The 20,801-nt window shown below is 36.6% G+C and overlaps 1 protein-coding gene across 2 annotated transcripts in view; it reads left to right on the top strand.

Annotated features, from left to right (window-relative positions):
- Nucleotides 1-18,795, top strand: part of AP3S1 (adaptor related protein complex 3 subunit sigma 1) — a 40,772-nt gene extending 21,977 nt beyond the window's left edge. Inside the window, exons 5-7 of one of the 2 annotated variants that reach the window (XM_054033075.1) lie at nt 7,719-7,826; nt 11,253-11,294; nt 18,210-18,297. In XM_054033075.1, the coding sequence (XP_053889050.1) occupies nt 7,719-7,826; nt 11,253-11,288 (144 nt within the window). In that variant the 3' untranslated portion in view covers nt 11,289-11,294; nt 18,210-18,297. Of the gene's footprint in view, nt 1-7,718; nt 7,827-11,252; nt 11,295-18,209 lie in introns of both variants that reach the window. The other variant, XM_054033074.1, reaches the window with a different exon arrangement.
- Nucleotides 18,796-20,801: the final 2,006 nt, after the last annotated feature.

The raw sequence follows: 20,801 nt of genomic DNA, 5'->3' as shown, positions 1-20,801 counted from the left end.
GACATAGAGGTTAATGGTAATTGAAATAAAATACAACATGGTTTTACAAAAAGGCAGGTCATGCTAGACCAACCTGATATCTTCCTTTGAGACGATAACTGATTTTTTTTTTTTTTTTTTAGACAAAGGAAATGCAGTAGATCTAATCTACCTGGATTTCTGCATGGCATTTGATACAGTTCCACATGGGAAATTATTAGTTAAATTGGAGAAGATAGGGATTAATATGAGAATTTAAAGCTGGATAAGGAATGTGTTAAAGGGGAGACTACAGTGTTAATACTGAAAGGTGAACTGTCAAGCTGGAGGGAGGTTACTAGTGGAGTTCCTCAGGGATCGGTATTGGAACCAATCTTATTTAACATTTTTTATTACTGACATTGGCACAAAAAGTGGGAGTGTGCTAATCAACTTTTGCAGATGACATAGAGTTGGGCAGTATTGCCAATACGGAGGAGGACCAGAATATCATAGAAGAAGATCTTGTAAACTGGAGGAATAGAAATGGGATGCAAAGTGCAAGGTCATGCATTCAGGGACTAAGAACAAGAATTTTTGCTATCAGCTGGAGACTTATCCGTTGGAAGCGACAGAGGAGAAGGAAGTCCTGTGTGTATTGGTTGATCACAGGATGATTGAGCCACCAATGTGATGTGGCCGTGAAAAAGGCTAATGCAGTCCTAGGATGTATCAGGCGAGGTATTTCCAGTGGAGACATAGAAGTATTACTACCATTATACAAGGCAGTGCTGAGATCTCATCTTCAATAGTGTGTGCAATTCTAGTCTCCCATATTTAAGAAAGATGAATTCACACTGATACAGGGTGCAGAGAAGGGCTACTAGAATTATTCGAGGAATGGAAAACCTCCCTTATGATAGCAGGCTCAAAGAGCTTGGCTTGTTTAGCCTAACAAAAAGGTGGCTATGGGGAGATATGATTGCTCTCTGTAAATAGATCAGAGTAATAAATACCAGGGAGGGAGAGGAGTTATTTAAGATAAGTGCCAATAAGGAGACACGAACAAATGGATATAAACGGCCATCAATAAATTTAGGCTCTAAATTAGGCGAACGTTCTAACCATCAGAGGAGTGAAGTTCTTGAACAGCCTCCTAAGAGGACAAAATACCTAACTGGCTTCAAGACTGAGCTTGATAAACATATGGAGAGGATGGTATGATGGAACTGCCTACAATGGCATGTGGCCCATAGGCGACTGCCAGTAGCAGAAATCCCCAATGGCTGGAGATGGGACACTAGATGGGGAGAGCTCTGAGTTATTACAGAGAATTCTTTCCTAGGTCTGCCTAGTGGATCTTGCACAAATGCTCGGGATCTAACTGATTGCCATATTTGGGGTCAGGAAGGAATTTTTGGCAGAGACCCTGGGGTTTTTTCGCCATCTTCTGCAAGTGACCTGTACCCCATGTTGTAGGTTTAAACTAGTGCAAATGGTGAATTCTTTGTAACTTGAAGCCTTTAAACCATGATGTGAAGACTTCAGTAACTCAGCCAGAGGCTAGGGGTCTATTACAGGAGTTGGGTGGATGAGGTTCTGTGGCCTGCAATGTGCAGGAGGTTAGACTAGATGTTCAGTTGCTCCTTTCTGACCTTACAGTGTATGAGTTTGAGACTCACTTTAAACTGTAACTTGGGATCCAGAGCTTCTGTCTAGATGTACATAAAGTCTATTCAGCCATTTGTAATGTATGAATCTTAAGCGATGTCACTACAAATGCTGCAGCTTTGCCACTGTAGTGTAGATGCTTACTACATCAACAAAGGGTTTTTTCCATTGATGATGTAATTAATCCACCTTTCCGAGAGATAGTAGCTAGGTTGAAAGAAGAATTCTGCCAGAGCAAAGTGGAAATATTTTTCCAAATCTGGATTTGTATGTGGCATTTATGCTAGTGTTGACTGATTTCTCTCTTTTTTTTGTTTTTTAAGTTTGATTTTTAAAATAACAGACTCTGACACATGGCAGGCAAGATGGGGACAGTAATATTTGTAAAGAGAAAATACAATAATGCAAATCTACAAGTGGCAATTGAAAGTGGTAACATAAGGTCCTGAGTGAAGGATGAAAGAAATACTCCATCATTTATTTCTTCATTGTATAAGATTGATCTGATAATTTTACTCCTTACACATTGAGAAAAAGGAGCCAGATTACCATTTATACCCACCATATTGTGTGTGTGTGTATGTACATATAGAAACCAGAAAAGTAGTGAGAAAGTCTCATGGAATTTCATAAAAATCTGATATATAAACTACTTTTGCTTATTAAATGTTTGTTAAACAATGAAAAAATATAGTTTTTATGCATAAACTATATTTTAGTTTATTCAGGCTATAATTTGAAGACCTTACAGTTTTAAACTTTCATCTTACAATTATTGTGCATATTTTTAAAATTAAGGACCTTCTGCATCCTTGTTTGGACAGCTCTTTCCTCCCACAATTGGCATATCTGATGTGAGATAGGGTGAGAAAGGAATGTAAGCTTGTCTTCAAGGTATTTTATGATCGTAACTCTGCAAAAGAACCTTAGTTTTTTGGTTTAATGAGGCTTGATTGAAGTTTACATGCTGCAGGGGGTCTGCCTACTGTTGAGATAAAAACACATTCATCATGTACTGTCTCCTCCTCCAAGGCTAACCAAATCCAACATTACTCTTATTGACTCTTACACTATACCTCCTCAATCGTCTTAGCCTTAGCTCTAGGAACTTTAGCATTTATTTGAGTGAGGCCTTCGTTAGTAATGAATATGCTACGATTTCCCCATAATGTTATTTGCCTTTATGAAAATGACTACCGCTTACTTTTTGGTGCAAAAACATTGTTCAGAGCTACTTTTGTGACTGAGAAATTTTCACTTTTTGAGCAATGGCCAACAGTGTCTTGATTCAAAAAACCCTTTCCATCTGAATGAAATTGAGTTGCTTGAAAAAGATTAATTTTCATTCCCAATTGATCCTATTTAGTAAAGTGACGTGTTATGTGGGGGGAGAGGGAAGGGGAAAGAGGAGTCCCATTTGTGTGTGTGTGAGAGAGAGAAATCAGTTTTTGCAAATTTTCAACAAAATGTTAAACATCTAATTTTCTGGTATAAACCTTTTTAGTCATGTGCTTCTCTTACTGAAATTGTGCATTTATATAGTGCAATAAACTATTTCCTGTCTAAGTGAATAAAACTACTTGGAGGGGCGGGGGGGGGGGGTCTGGTCTGTTTCTTCCTTCCGCTTTAATTAGTTTGAATGATCTAGATAATGTATTAAAGCCAAAATAATACTCCCCCTCCTTTTAATTCTGAATTTGGAAGGTGTTGAATTAATCTAGGTACAAGCCAATATTGGAGGAGTGACAACTCCTTTGCTCCATCCTTAGTTTACTCTTTCCAGGCCAGTTCTGCTGGCTGTGTTATAAGCCATATGTACAGTGTGCACATCCTTTCTAGGGGAATAAGGATTTTTTTAATCATTCCCCTTAATGTTTGATAGTCTGACTCTTAAAACTCTGCAACAGAAACACGTGTGAGGGAAGAGAGCTGTTCATTCTGCTCTGAATGTGTTTACCATGTTTCAATTGAAATAGACTAACAAACTGTCAGAGTAGCAACTTTTTCAGAACTGTTCTTTAGACTATCCCTTCAAAGTTGTAGCACAAAAACAGGAATTGTTGTTGTGGTTCTTTTTAGATCAGTACATAAGCTCCTCACACTTTGCTGTTTCATGATACTTTGTTTCTATTTGCTTCTTTCTTTGATCTGTCCCCATAACTGGGAAATGTTACAAATAGCCAAAATGTTGAAAGAAACATGCTTTGATGTGCCAAATTGCTTTCAGATCACACTCTTTAACTCTCTGCAAATGTTATCAAATGTTGGTTGTCTTACAATTACTATGGGGTTGAAATACTGCACATTACTAAATATATGGCCAAGATTAATTTGCGTATGGAAAGTATTTTTCCTGAAACAAGGACATAAGCATAGACTACATGTGAATCAATGTGGATAACTCAAAGAATTGTTGATGTAGTAATAGTGGGAAGATTCCACAATTTAGGGCTCAGAGATTTAAATGTTTTTCATCAACAGTTTCATCTTCAAAATTGCTTTTATTTTTGAACTATCAAGATGATTTTGTTGGCAATTTTACTCTTTTTGAAACTGCCTCCTACATCTTTGCAGCTACATGTATGGTAAATGTTTTAAATACATATTCTGGAATGTTTTCACCAGGTGAATTTTCTAAATTGAAGCAAAGAAAAGCAATGAATAGGTCAGGCTTTTCCCCCCACTGGGTCTTCCCTCGTTTTTTAAACATCCCACGTAGTTATAGTATTTATGGTTCAAGTTCACTGAACCTACATCTGTTGTATTACTTATCCACTTCTGAGAATGTAATTAAATTTTCACAAGCACTTGGAATATCTTTGTCTTAAGTTGGGGAAGAGAGTAGGCCACACTACTTAGATGGTTTGTTACACCCACTTAAACTGTGTTTCAGACAGTACCTTGAAAATGCTTACTGGAGAGGCACAAAATTATTTGATTTATAATACCTGGGACAATCTGAAAATTCAGACTCTCTTGGGAATTAGCAGTGTTAACGGCAAATAAGTATACTTTTTTAAAAAAGTGAAAATTATTAGTAAATGTAGCATTGTAGCAGTTGCAGACCACAAAAGTTTAATTTTCTGTATGAGTCTTTTTGAAGGATATCGTGTTGGGAAATGTAACTTTTGATCTAGAAGTTGTTAAAGCATCTGCAATAGACAATTTTCTCTTAAGTGCGTGTTTCACATAAATGAATGACTTCAGGAAACAAATGCCATAAGATGAATTTAAAGGTGAACAGAGGACAGCAATGGCACTGAACTTCATTTTGATAGATTTATTTCCATAAGTTTTCATTTCTAAAGAAGCTTGATCAGTTTTCCATTTAATTATCACCCAAACCAACTCTTGCAAAGTAATGGTTTGGCAGTCTCTCAAGAAGAAAAGAGTTACCTTGATTCCAGTAGTAAACTATTTTGTGGGGTTAGGAGGGCAAGAACAATCTTTAGTCAGATACGTTCTAGGATTAGACTGAACATCTAAAGTCTGCAGGCGTAGTTGTAGCTGTTTCAGTCCCAGGATATTAGAGAGAAAATATGCTTCAGGAAGAAAATTGACTATGAAATCCTTAACAAACATCAGTTCCACCATAATCTCTCCACTGCCGAGAGGACGGCCATACAGTCCCTGAAATCTAATAGATAATGATCAAACTAGCAGACAAAGGGGATGCCATTGTAGTCCTCTACCGTGAGGACTATATTAACAAGGCCAGCTGACTACTCTCCAGCACAATCTATGATAAAGAACTCCAAGACGACCCCACACCACAGTTTACCCAGGAGATTAAGGATATCCTCAAAACCTTCCCCAGACAACACCAAGAGAGAGTCTACAAACTCATCCCCCACAAACCCATTCAAGAGATCTACATGCTTCCCAAGATACCCAAACAAGGGAACCTGGATAAATCCATTATATCTGGCTATGACACTTTTACTAATGGAATATCAGGGTTCATAGAAACTGACCTCAAATCACTCACCCCACAAAGGGCCAGTTTTCTCCTCCACAAACTCAGCAATATTAACCTCGGTAAGAACATCATCCTTGCCACCATGGATGTCATTTGCCTATACACAATGATGGCATAATTTTCTGCCTCAAATATTTACAAGACAATGGACAATCCTCATATCTAGCTCCAAATACATTGCCAAACTCATCCATTTCATCCTCACTCATGACAATTTTATATACAACATACAATAACTTTTAATTTTTTTTTTTCAAACCATGGGAACAGCCATGGGTACTAGGGTGGTTCCCCAATATGCCAACCTCTTCATGGACCTCCTTGAAGAAGATATTCTGCACCAATGCACCAGGAAACCAATAATATATGTGAAATACATCACTGATATGTAAACTCCCTCATAGATTTCTACCACAACATCAACAACCATCATTCATCCATTAAACTCTCTCTGGAACACTCCCACACTAGCATCAACTTCCTGGACACCACAGTTGACTTCTGCAGTAGAGCCCTGTAGACAACTGTATACAAAAATCCCACAGAACACAATGCCTACCTTCATGGATGCAGTGGCCACCCCAAGCACACCAAAAAATCTGTGATGCCACAGAGTGAGCTCCAAGGAGATGTGCTCCAGGATGTACATCTTGGCACATTTAGGGCTGCCTTTGCCTGACAGGGACACTCCACCAAAGAAGTGGATCATGTCATGGAATGGGCCACCCAAATGCCCTGAGAGAGCCTGCTTCAATACAGAGATAAGACCCCCTCTCACCACATGTCCCTGGTTGTCGCCTACCACCACATACTGGAGCCCATGCTGGGTATCCTCTAATAGTTACAACCCTTATTCAATGGGTACCCCATCCTGTGGGAGGCCTTTCCTGAACTCCCACTTCTGACCTTGAGGCAGCCCCCTGGCCTCTCCGCATTCATCATCAAAAGCAAGCTCCCCACAGACTGGGACACATCAATTCAAAGTAGCTTCAGGTCCTGTCAGAACAACAGATACAAAACCTGCAGACATATCTCCACTGCTGCGATGATTGGCACCCCCCACACACAACACACCTTCCACAGCTCCTACTTGTGTTTGACAGCACGTGATATGCCTCATCCAGTCCATTGAATGCCCCAGAAACCAGACAATCATTGCGTGCTTGAGCGTACTCACACAGGAAAATGATAAAAGACAAAAAACAACTTGTCACCTGTAGGCAAACACTTCTCACAAAGCGATCACTCTGTCTGACCTATCAGTCCTCATCTTCAAAGGAAATGTGCACAACACTATCAAAAGACAAGCCTGGAAGTTTAAATTCATTACTAGACTCTAAAAATCATGTACTGAACAGAGACTCTGGATTTATGGCTTACTACAATAATCTGTAACCCAGGAACCCCCCTCTTTTTGTTTTATGACTGCAGAGGTGTTAAAGGGCCACTTCACCTTGAATGGTCCTTTACAATGTGTGCTAACTACTTATGCTAAACAATCTGTTCCACCTTGCATTTTGCTCTTTTGCTTCCCAGATGTGAAGAAGAGCTCTGTGTGGCTCTAAATCTTCTCTTTCTCACCAACAGAAGTTGATCCAATAAAAGATATTAACTCAACCTCCTTGTCTAGCTGAAGTCTACTTCCCTTAATCCTGCCTGGTTTGTTACGGAATGAAAGTTATCTGGTTCTTTTGGCTTAAACTGATTTCTTTTTTATTTCATACCAAAGAACTGCCTGTCCAAGGTGCTTATTGCTCTTATGTATGTTTCTGAGCAATGTTTTTAATCCCATAAATGCTCCCATCTTAAAAATGTTAGTGTACCTGGTATGAATTGGCACCCTTGTTGGCAGTCTCTGCAGAAAAGACTAAAAAGGGAATGGAGACTAGTGTTCCCACTTATTCCAGTGTTAATCGTCAAACAGGCAGTGCTGACAATCTTGCTGTGTGGACTTTGGACTCATCAACTTTTTCTGAACCCTAAAATTTTAAAAGGCTGTTTAGATATTACCCAGAAATATAATTTTTCTGTAAGTAGTGTAGTTGGCACCTTGACACTCAGACAGTATTTTGCTGATTTAAAATACATCTTCTTTTGTGATCTTTCTTAGGTCCATAATATTCTGGCTGAAATGGTCATGGGTGGAATGGTTTTGGAGACCAACATGAATGAAATTGTCACTCAAATTGATGCACAAAATAAACTGGAGAAATCTGAGGTAAGGCTGAGAGACTCTATAATGAGCTTTAACTTAAAGCATGATCATAATATCTGCATGATATGCAACCTTTGCTGTTTGTCCTTCAATACCATCCTATATACAGCTGCTTGCTTATAGTGCTAAAAATTTACAATGCACATTTAGTATGTGATACATTTCATCTTCTGTGATAATTGCATAGAATAGTAGCTAATTAATTATTCTTTTGTTACCTTTATCAAACAAAGCCACATCTGCCATTGGTATCAGTGTGCACTGATAGTCCTTTAAATTTCTTTCTCTCAAGACCTCTGGCTTCTTGGAGTTTTTTTCTTCATGATGGAACCCAATACTGGCTGTAGAACTTAAGGGAAAAAATATATATACCTGTCTCCTAACAAGCTTGTAAATGTTAAATAAGTGGTAGTGTATTTGGTGTCATAGTAATACTGCAACATAAAATGATAAACTGGGGTGGAAGTGGGAGGGTAATTATGCATTTAAAGCCCAATCCTGGTCCCATTTAACAGATGGGAATTCTGCCATTATTTGCAGTGATAAGAGCTTGTCTACATGAACAATTAAACTGCAGAACCTTGGATCTGAAGCTACCCCACACAACCCTGCCATAGTCTCATTATTTGTGCGCATTTGTGCATCTAACAGTTTGTTAGAGCACTTTGAACTAGTCCGATTTCAAAGAGGAATATAGATTAAAGCGCAGTAATGAACTGTTCAGGCATGTCAGCAGGCCGCACATGGACAGTGAGACTGCAGTAGGCAAGTGCGGGGTAGATTCTACTATTCAGTTTGCCACAGTCTTAACTGTTCATGCAGAAAAACCCTAAGATTTGGTCTTCAGTGTATCTTCAAATAGGAAGACTGCATTCTGTATGTAAAATGGCCAGATAAATTTGAGTAGGCAGATGTGCCCAAATTTAAACTTAATGGATATCACCAATTCACTGACCGGATATAACTGTAATTTAAATAAAGTCAATGCCAAGTGTTAAATTCTGCAGAACCTGATATCTAATTGGCTTAGTTTAGTACTGCTGAATTTAATTTGCAGTGCGGAGAATGCTAGAAGTAATATAACCGTGACATCAAATGTTATGATCTTTCTATATTGTGTCACTTGCAGTGTAAACCAGCAATATGTTAGCTAAACCTCCTTGGCTGATCCGTGTTTGTGAGAGGCGATAATCCTGCGTCTGACCAATTTATCATTTTCTGGAAGCTCATTGCTATTGTTCAAATTGGGAAAACACTGCAAATTTAATAGTTTCCATTTAAACAAATATTTTTATTACATCTACCAAATTAAGTGAGAAATGAGATCTGAAGCTATGTTATGTCCAGCCATTTATATTGTTATTCCTAATTCGTAATCTGGCATAGCAGCCCTTTCAGTCTGTCTGTCTGCCTGTGATTTTCCATTTTGCACCACTTCTTAGTCACTTCAAGAAGCAGCACAGCACTGACTGTGAGAAACACACAAATTGACAATGATATGATACTGTTTATGCCAGTGTATGCCCAGACTGAATAAATGATAATATTTTAATAAGATGCCCAAGATGCCTGTTTAACTTTCTGACAAAGTATTGATCTTGGAGGTAAATGTTTGCTTACCCCCCCCCCTTATAAAATAAGGTAAGATCTATCTGAGTAACTTGTTTACATATTTTTCTATGATGGGTACAGCAAGACAGTAACCTAAGGTGTAAGAGGCATAATTTCTTAAGATTACTATGCCGTGGTGTTTGAAGAACTTCTTTAAGATCTGCCTAAAAACACTAGTTAAGGTATTTATTTACTAACTTGTTAATTCTGTTGCTAAATCAGCTAGAGAACAGTCTTGATTACTCACCTCAAATCTGTCAGTTGAGTGCAGTGAGCCCTATTAATTATTATTTCCCACTACCTCATCTGCAAGTTAACTACCTTTTTCTTAATATGATGCCTGAAATACAAAGCTAATTGCTAGAAAAATACAAACAAGTAATTAATTTGGCTCATAGGAAGTTTGGCTCCATATATCAGCCACATAGCAATTTTGCCTGTTGTATAGAGCAATGAATTATAGAAGGTAAATTTATAGTAGTAGTAAATTGAAATACTTGGTGACTGGGATGGAGTGGATAGCTTCACAATCTGCTCTTCATTAATGCAGATTTTGAGTACAGTTACTGTTTCTTTTTCAGCTCTGACAGTTAATGTAATATTATGATACTCTAGAGTCCATGGTGAATGTTTACTCAGTTAATTCATTAGTCATTTGTTACATGTATACCTAATCTTCATTTATTCCCAGATCACAATTTCTTCTTCTTTGTCCTTTTTGACTAAAGGTATTGTGTCTCAGCTCATTTTCCCAAAGGTGAACTGACAAGATACAAACCTTAAATTGAAACATGTATCCACATGATATATTTTGTAGCAGAAGACTTTTAGAAATCAGTGGATCTTGTCATTTTGATAACCTATGATTGAAACAATATTAGAAATAAATGAACAAGAGCTCTCCAGAGGCTGTTTTCAATAGGATCTGTACTTCATACTCATAAGATTACCAAGGCTTCCAAACACTTTACAGCTCTTGACTTTAGTATGGTTCCTATCTATCAGAAATGCTTGGATCCATAAAAGTAATTGTATGAAGAATGAGCTGCTTTTCCTTTTGCAGCTAAAATGGCAAATTGCACTAAATCTATTTAGCCTACATCTTCAGAAATTACTACATTTCACTTACATTTTAATATAAAGTGGAGTGGATAGGTGTGGTATATTTTGGGTTCAGTTTCAATAGACCAAAATGCAAGATGATTATATGTAGACTTTGTTTGCCTTACTGTTGTATGTCATAAACATTTGAACAGTTAAGCTGTTAACAATTTTTAATTGGACTTCAGTTGAAATTTAACTTGAAGAATTAAACATCTGTTTATTGCATTCACAAATGTAAGTAACAAATTCCTTTGTCAAACCAAAGGCTGCTTACCCAGGGTCCTTGGCAGAATAGTAGCGCGTTGCATTGTTGTGATGGAGTCCCAGGTTTGATTTATGGCTCTACTCTTTTGTCACCTGGACTATGAGAATATGAATATGGTACTGAGGCAATATGCCCCTTTCTGGAGGGAGGGGAAATGTGTCCCATGTGCTTCATCACTGATACATGTGACTAAGGAGCAGCACTGTTGGTCCCTGAATGGATTCCTGGTCAATCCCTCTGAATCAAAAACATGACTGTGATTTGGGATTAAGGGAGGGAAGGTTGGGAGAAGATCATTGGGATGCTATCAGGTCCACAGCTAAAACTGGCTACTTGTGTTCTATTTGGTGTGTTCAGCTGGGTGTGAATTTAGTCTTACTTTTAAGTCGGACCTCATTTTTCCAAACCACCTGATCTTTTCTAGCTCTTTCCATTCTTCTCTCTTACAGACCTTTATCTTTCAGTCTCCCAGACAGGACAGGTAGACACAGGTATTGCTGACTTTGAGAAAAAAATGTATTTTTAACAAAAAGGGAAAGCAAAATGATGTCAAAGGCAATAAATTATTTAGGCCAGACTCAAAAATTGTGTGTTAATATACCCATGCCAGTCCTTGTAGCCTACTTTTTGTGCTAGTTTCTTCTTGTAGTTCCCTCATCTTTTATTGGCCGTAGTGTATTTTACTAGCTTGTCATTTACTTCATATGTTCTTTATTTTAATGTTTTTTCTTCCTACATTGTAGAATTTAACTTTGGGTTTTTTATGTCAGCATTTAAATAAGAAAAATTATGGATATTTTTGGAATTAAAAAATATGAATCTGAATAACAGTTGAGCACGCACATAGCTGACATTATTAGTGCAGTGTCACATGATTGAAAAACTTAAACTCTAAGTGTGTGGTCAGGAACGTTCTGCCCATGAGAGCCTTAGAATAGTTAGTGTTAGCTCTAATGGTACAGCTTCCAAACTCAGTATTTCAAATTAAAAATCAGAATCTTTATGCTCTTGTATTGGAGTGAAATTTTAGAACAGGTTGCAGATAAACAACAAAGCATATTTGTTTTAAAAGTTTGATCCCAAGTAAATACTGAATAATCCATAGACTTTAAAATTATCGCCCTGAAATGTAAAGGTGACCTACAGATGTTATAATTGGCTTTTTAAGGTTGACATTATTGTGCTGAATGTCACTAACAAACAGGGTCAAAGGATAGTCGGCACATAATGAACTTCAACTGTATATTTTTCTCCTTTTGCAAGTGCTGATGTCCAGAGCAATTGTGGATCATTTGCTCCTTCTTTAGGAGACACCCTGGAATTTTCACAGGGAGTCTTGTGGAGCAACAGCCAGTGATCCAAGACTGATATGAACAAAATAATTTGGAAATGGACGAGGGAGTGTACATTTTAAGTTCAGAATGTGCCGACTGCCCCTTTGACTCTGGTTATTTGAAACATTAAGTACAACACAGTAATTTGAATGTCAGTGTGCATTAGTTGTAGACTACCTTTGAAATGAAATATTCTTTAAAAAAAAATCAGCTCCACTTATTTATTTTTTTTCTTTTGTAATTGGAATTTCAAATCCATTGGGTTGTAAATAATTTTGCTATTCTCTTTTAAGAGACTTTTTATTGGATAAAGAATAGACTATGCAGGTAGTATATCTTCCCATTTTAAAAAGCAGATTTAACAAGTATAGCTTATCTAAAGTCAGGTTTTACTATTCTTCATTTTAAAGGCTTAGTGTAAAAATATTTTATATGATAAGAACATGTTTTACTTGAATTTGAAACTTCTTGTATTATATGAAGGAAATAATCCAAACAAATTACCACCCTCATTTCTGCCTCCTCAAGTCACTGAAAATAAGACGTATTTCACTATGTAAGAAAGAGGAGCTAATTTTTCAATAGTTTTTAGCATATTGCTACTTTTTTTGTTTTCTGTTGTGTTCACATGTTCTGTTTTTTATTTTTGGGTCTGGCAATTTAAAGAAAAAAACCAATCAAACAAAAAATCATTCCCATCCATTACTATCTTTGTGATTCAAGTGCTTGAAATTTCTAAGAGTATGTCTAAGTCTTCTATCTGTTTGGCCTCATTTTGATATACCTTCAGACTTCATTTTGTTTTTTCTCTAATTCTGTTCATTTATCTAACCTCATGAGCAGAGAACATGATCATTCCTTTATATTCTGTACTGCATCCTTTCATCCTATTCATAACCCTGCTGCTTTGAAATCATACTTCTTCTGGGAGGAGGAGTTGATATAAAACACTAGCAGCAGTGATATCCAAGTACATTCCAATACATATGGAAAAGACCAGTTTCTCTAGCAGGGTTTCAGCTTTCATTAATTCATTTTCAAGTAAGCTGCATATTTGTGTACCTCCTTTTTACTAACAGCTAGCTTCTTGTGGAGCTGTTGGGAGGGCAGCCTAAATATTTATCCATTTGTCTAGTAAGAAGCGTACATGAATATTACCTAAACTTGCAAAAGCACCAGTAATCTGTTCCTGTATACTTGAGATCTTTTTAAAAATGCGAATAAAATCAACATTTCTAGGGTTATCTTCATGTAACACATTATCCCAGGATTATCAGGAAAGAATATTGTGACATATAACTACCATATTAACAAAATAATGACCTCAAATTATACTTAACATATTTAGAATTTAAGTGAATTTAAATTTCTCATTTGATAAATAGAAGAACATTTTCTATTTGTGCTACTCAACGGAATGTGCTAGCTTTGATCTTAAGCAAAACAGTCATATTATTTAAAGTTTCTTATGTGGCATTGATAATTCATGTTGAAGCCACAAGCCTTTAAGTATACTATCAGGTTTACAAACATTCTTGCAGTGGCTGTGAATAAAACATTAACATATCAGGTGTTTCAGGATTAGTGTACAACGTTTTTTAACAGTGAAATGGAGAATACAAAGCAGCTAGGGGGAAAATATGGTGTTTGGTTCATTGTAATAACAGCTATATGCAAGTTCATACCGTACTTCTAAAACTTCATGAACATGCTTGAGAAATTTCATTTTCACTTGCTTAGATCATTTTGCTTGCTGTGAACCTTCATAATTCACTGCATGATAAAGGCTTGACACTTAGTTTTTTAAAGTTTTATAATTTTTCCTTCGCCACCCTAACTTTTCTGCTAAAGTATTGAATAATAAAAGTAGTTGAAAGCTATACTGTGCAATATTACAGTAACTACTTTCTCATCAGGTACCTGCAGCAAACCTTTTATGAACAAATTGAATTTGAAGTATTTCTTGTGATTCCTCTTTTCTTTTATAAATTAAATTTACTCTTGGTAGCAGGAATTACAGAAAAATAGCAGAATTGATCACCAGTTTACTACTCGACATACTAAACATTGATAAGTCTGCTGATGCATTCAATATATAATAACCTAATACAAACACAAACTACTTTTACTGTGGATTACTTTTTTTTGTTACTGTAATACCTTTAGTCAGATGTTTTTTAGACCTCTTCATCTAAAAATCTGTTCAGTGTCTTAGAAGTACTGTATGACTTTGTCTTGTGCTTATAAAATTGTGAGAATGGTTGTGCTAAAAGGGCATTGCAGTATGTAAATGCTACATATGTCAAATCACAAAACCATTTAATAAAGAGGAGGACTTTAGGAGAAAAGGGTATGGTGGCTTGAGAATGTCTACGCTCCAGTGTATGAAGATGAATCCTTATCTTTTACTCTGGAAACTGTTTGCCCCTTTTCTGCCTGCAAGTGAATCTGAAATGCCATCGGCCTTCTATGAAGGATATTCTTTGATTTTAAGCCAAAATCATCATAGATGAAGTTTAGTTAAGTGTGTTTTTTTTTTTATTATTATTTTTTGGGTGTCAGTCATGGTATTTTAAATAATTCTCAATTGTGTCTTCATTTTCTTGGGGTGGGAGTCAGGGACTGTAAGTCTGTGTAAAGAGGATAGCTACAGGTAGGTAAAAATAATGACCAGTTACGTTCAAGTTTTTATTTGTCCATTCAAAAAAGAAAAATTATCCTTCATTAAATTAGGGTAAGTTTTTGCCTGAACCCTAATCTGCAGTAAATTAGGGTACGGGATCTCCATCCTAGTCACCTAGAAAGACATTTGTGTTTTAAATTGCCACCCATGTCTGTCTATGTGGACCACGTGCATTATTTATAGTACTTTGCTAGTTTCCCATTGTTTAAGTTTTAAATTGTATAATTCATTGCTTTTGTTGCTGCTTTAACAGTATTTACATCTTCTGTATGGAAAACAGTTTACATTGTCCTATTCTTGGAATCCGCAAAGGATTTTTCTCCTGTGATTGAATATTGTATTTAAAAGTGAGAGAAATCAAGTTAGAGGAGGAAATTCACATTTTTTTGGTATCTTATAAAACTTTCTGAACAGTTATTTGTGTATTAATACAGATGTTTCAAGACTCTCAAATCCAAAAGGAGGTTTTAAAATCAGTTTCTTGTTGCATTATATTATTGCATTATATTTTTTTTTAAAGGTGAACCACAAAAAAAGTAGTGCTGTGCTTGGCAGAGCTCTTTTATGATGTATAAAGTGAGCCTCAAGGTTTTTTTTTTTTATTTCTATTTGTGAGTTTTTATATTAGTAATACCAGGTCCTGACTTCCTCTTTCATGGAGTTGAGATGATGGTGACAGTTTTCCAGCTACAAGAGGGAAGTCAGGATCCAGTACTTCTGATGTTCTTTTTAAGTGAGGTTCTGTACTGTGCCTCAGCCCATGAAGTGGCTTCAAGCTTTCCCAGTTCTGGGGTACTTCATGCTCCCCAGACAGCCATGGTGGGGGTGGGGCACTGTTTAAGTTACAGCAGCATGGCCTGGCTGCCTGGGTGCTGAAGCACTGCCCGGAATCTCTAGTGTTGCAGTGCCACCCCTGATATGCCCTTCTCATCCCTGGAATGCCTCTTATGCCAGTGTTTGAGGGGTCCTCAGAAGACAGACTCACAGCTGTCTGCCTCAGCCCTGCTCCTCCTGTGGCTGGATCTGAAACTTTAAGAGCCCATTTGCACTGCACTAACCCTTCCATGGCACATAAAAAGTCCAGAGAAGTAGTGAGGATTTCATCTTATGTTTTTCTGGCTCTTTTGTATAAAAACAAAATTGTATAGGGTTGGGGAAAATCTTAGATCAACTTTAGTCCTTGTAAAGGAGCAGTAGAAATTAAAAATACTGTTCCACTTTGTACTCCGTCTTTAAATCTGGATATTGCTTAGCAATATCTAATGAATTGTTGCATATCTGTGGGGTTTTTGTTCACCGCAAGCTGATGCCACAGATGTCACATGCGCCTTAGCCCAATTACTGTAAATACTACAAACTTTATTTTTAAACCATTATACATTACATGTAGACACTGTACTTTGAGCAGTAATTAATTACAGAAAATGCTGTTATGAGCAAGTATGAGTCAGATGTCTCCAGAAGACCACCATTCTTTTTTGCCATGTTGCTTACTCAGAATTCAGGGTCCTTACCAGTTTATAATAAAACCTTAGATACCTTCCATCTCTGAAGGCTTAATCTTTTGTTTATTGGAATAGCTTTTACATTTTTTTTTTCTTGCCGTTTGTTTATATTAGTTGCATTACTTAAGTCCCCCAAGTATAAATATTATACAGGAATATTGCTGTCTAAGACCATTAGTTTTGAGAATTGCCTAGGTAAACTTTAATTTTAAAAAATTGCTAATGTATTAAGCACTATGGTAAGCCTCAGTAGACACATTTTTAATGTTCTTAATTTAGAGAATATTAAATTTAAATTTCTATCTTTCCAAATACCTTTTGCTTTTTAAAACCATTTGTAGACTTTTTAAAAAAAGTAATATCAGTGAGAGCAGCCAGCAGTTTGTCTAACTCTCTAGCTGCTTTTGGGTCTCTTTCTTGTGTTGTAAACCTGAAATACAGACACAGGTAATTCTTCGTATGTTTCAGCAAGACAGTCAGTCTTGTTTTCACATTCTACATCTGACCATACATGTGCAATGAGTTGTTTTATTAAGGGGAAACGTTTTGGTCTTTAAAATAAGTTTTAGCTTTTCTGTTCACTAGATTTGATTCTAGTTTCTATCGTTAAATAACTCTTTATGCTTTTCAGTTAGGAACATCTGTATTTAGAAACTAATAATGGGGAGAGGTTCTCTGTATCCCATTGGGCTCTGAGTTGGAAATTGTTTAATCAGTTATCTACTACAAATCCTTGTTTTCAGGGGATATAACTTGTCACTTGGCCATACAAAAAAATCTACATGGTAATAATGCTTGGCATAGAAAGACTTAACTCATGAACATTTCCCCCCCACCCCTTAAATATTAAAGGGGAAAAAATCAGCTTCTTTAGTAAGTGGGCAGAAGAAAATCAAATGATTCATGCTTTGTTTTGCATTCCATTGAAAATGTTAGGCCCAGCTTTTCAGAATTGCATGCACATAATTACTGTGATTGTGTGCAGTTGTAGTACTGGAATGTACACATTTTTGTTGGTGGTGGTGCAGTTCTAAAAATATGTGCCTTTGATCCTAAATTATATATTTTTCAAAGTCATTGCTTTTTAAAAGAAATACTAGAATAAATCATTAGAAAACCAGCTACTGTACAAACACGTTTAAAATAGAGCTGTATGGGTTTTTTGCACCTCATACAGATTTGGGATCAGATCATTAGTTCGCTGTAAATTGGCATAGCTGCATAGAAGTTTGCAGAGCTACGTCAGTTTACACCAGCTGGGGGTCTAGTCCCTGGTACATAGGCAGCAACTTTGTCTAAATGGCAGTACTAGAATAAAATCAGTTGTAAAATGTTTTTATTTTACAGATGTATTAATGAGTGGTTTTAATTGATTAAAGACTAGAGCAGAGGAAATTCACACAAAATAAAATTGTTTAATGTTTGACTTGATGCAAGCCAATAAAATTAAGCTATGACTGTTAATGTCCCGGTATTCTTAGGAATTGCAGGGGTCTCAAATGAATGATTTGAGATTATGTATCATGTAAGTGGCTTTAGGATCAGTACAAGTTAAAGACTGTATGTTAGCTTCAGCTATATCTGTGTGGTGGTTTTACAACCTACATATTACTTAGCTTGGTTTCCTCTGGTCCTTCCCTACTCCCATATACTTTTCATCAAATTGACACAGCGTGTTTCCATAATATTTTAGACTTCATGTGAACTGTTTTCTCTTTCTGGCTTAGTATTTCCAAATAACCCATTTCATTCCAACCCAAACTACCATCTGGTCTTTCTAATCTCGTAACCATGGGAACAATTTAAATGTTAGTGTTGTCTGTCTGTCTATACCACTTGTAGGCTTCACCTGTGTTGTATTTTTTTCTTTACTTCTGTATACAGGCTGGTTTAGCAGGAGCCCCAGCCCGGGCTGTGTCAGCTGTAAAGAATATGAATCTTCCAGAGATCCCAAGAAATATTAATATTGGTGACATCAGTATAAAAGTGCCAAACCTGCCCTCTTTTAAATAAAATGGCTACTACAGGTAAAATCAAGGAAAAATGTAATTGAGGTTTATCAAACAAAGAAATTTATAAATTTTGTTATTTGGATAAAAAGTAAAGGTACTGCATAGAAATTCTGTGTAAAATCTGTATGTGAAGTTGAATGTTGCTTTTGTCTTGTGCAATGATTTTAAAGGAAATGGGTAGTTCCTGTGTGACTTCTAAATTACATTCCTATGCCCTTGTAAGGCATAACACTGTCTTGGCTGCTGCAGTATTTTGGAAAAGTATTTAAGATATTCTTTACTTTACATAACCTATAATGTTAAGTCTTTTTGTATATCCACTAAGGTCTATGATTAGTGCAGCATTCCTTAACTACTTCTGCTGTTTGTCATGATTATTTAAGATCCAAGTGTGTATGTTGCATGAAAACGTTAAACTGTCTTTTGTTTTTGTTTAAATAAAGTCATAATTAACTGGACTTCTAATCACGTTTTTGTCTGAAATCTACTCTTAGCAACAAATCACTTGCTTCCTATTTGTTGAGCAAAGTGTGTTTATAAAAAAAATTGTTAGTGTATTATTTTGGTGTCCAGATGTTGAAAGAATTATACTAAAATATTGTATGGATGTTCTGGAACTATGAACTTCACACAAAGATTATTCAAGATTGTTTTGAAGAAAAAATTTGCCTCTATTAAAAATGGGTAGATATGTGTAGACTTCTGTTACACAAAGATGTTTTCAAAAGTGGCATTTGTGTGTTCTAAATTCTGAAAATCTTTTCCTGTTGACCTGCGTGTGCTGAATAATAAAGGATGGTGGCATAGTGGATTGTGCTTCTGGGAGGGTCTTATAGTCGTGCAAGAGGGGGAAGAGAAGAAGGTTATGAGAGTAGTGGGCAGCTGGGAACACAGGGTCTAGGAAGGGGTTGCTCTTTAAGGGAGAAAAATGGAAAACTAGAGGTAAACTGGGCAGCCAAAAGGGAATATCATGCTGGTGTACTGCTGGCATGGAAGGGCATGGTGTGGTGGGAAGGAAGCTGGTTAAAAAAACCTGGCAGTTAGGATAAAATGTTTAAGGAAAGTGGGGGGAGGGAAAATACATAGCCCAAATACTGCTTTATTAGATTCAAGAACTGATGAGCTAGCCTCATGTTAAATTTTTGAAAGGACCAAGGTTTCAAATATTAGTTTGATTTCCATGAGTTAAAATATAAAGTGTATCAGCAATTCAACAGAGTAGTCATGGAAATTTTAACAAATTATAGTACTTAAACTGTTATAATGATATGTTCACAGTCTGAGTTGAATTCAGCTCTATCTGCAAACAGCTTTTATTCACTCATCTCTTGAAGAGCATGGTGTGGTGTCCATATTTGCTATCAAAAGTACATATCTGTGAAATTTCAAATTTATTTCTGAATCATTGTCTGCCAAGACCAGATGTAATGTTTCTAGTGTAGCGTGCGTGCTTCTGCAATGAAATTCCAAAGAGCTGTAAATATAACAACTTTAATAGTTTGGATGCAGAAAAATAGCATGTTAATTAAATCTGCAGGTTAAATGTGGGGAGAGAAGGGTTGAATTAGATATGTAGACAGATATAAAACAAGATAAGTTAAAAACATGACTAGGAAATAACACAATGAGATTCAGCTACAAAAATGCAAATTTATATAACTAGGATATAATAATCAGAAACAGATATTCAGTTGGCTTGAGATCCATGGAAAGCAGTAATGTTTTAAAGGCCTGTGGGTGGTAATGGGCAGGAAATTGGTATGCCGTTGAATTTGCAATGTGATAAGGTAGCCAGGAAAAAAAAAAGTCAAAAACAAATTATGGGACAGATTATCAGAGGGCGTAAATTGTCGTAGTTCCAGTGGAAGGAGGGAGTCGCCATTAGAACTATGACAATTTACATCAGCTAAGAATCTGCCTCTTTGATTTTGGGCTGGGTCCACTGATGCATTCCTTCATGGATCACAGAAGTAAAAGTACTGCTCTGTGTAGCACTGGAAAGACTGCATCTAGAATAAAGCATGTAAGGGAAAACTGCAAAGAATGAGGGAAATATCTACTGTGAGAAGGTGCACTGTCACAGGCATTCCACATATTTTGTCTTATTACTAGTAAGCACTGGGCCAAAAGTTTAGAGTTCTTCTGACTAGTAACCAAAGTGTTGCATTTGTTTTGTTCAGTGTATTTTTTAGCATAGGGCCAGTGAGAATATTTACTGATTGTTTGTTCTGTCCCTAACTTCATAATAATATCTTTATATTTCTTTTACGTTAATTTGACCAAATCTGCTGTTTTAAAGGAGCTATGTTTCAGGGCCAAAATCCAGCCTTTGTTTCCAGGGATTCAGAAGTTCTACAGACACTGGGAAAGGGGCCATTCTTGTGTGCAACGGTGTTGGGGGGCGGGGGGTGGGAGCCTTGTGGTGGGGGTGGCATACAACCCAATGCCTTAGGTGTCCTATGGT

Source organism: Malaclemys terrapin, chromosome 6, assembly GCF_027887155.1.
Source record: "Malaclemys terrapin pileata isolate rMalTer1 chromosome 6, rMalTer1.hap1, whole genome shotgun sequence".
Lineage (NCBI taxonomy): Eukaryota > Metazoa > Chordata > Testudines > Emydidae > Malaclemys > Malaclemys terrapin.
The sequence above is the reverse complement of the archived record's forward strand: the minus strand, read 5'-3'. Positions and strand labels throughout refer to the sequence as shown.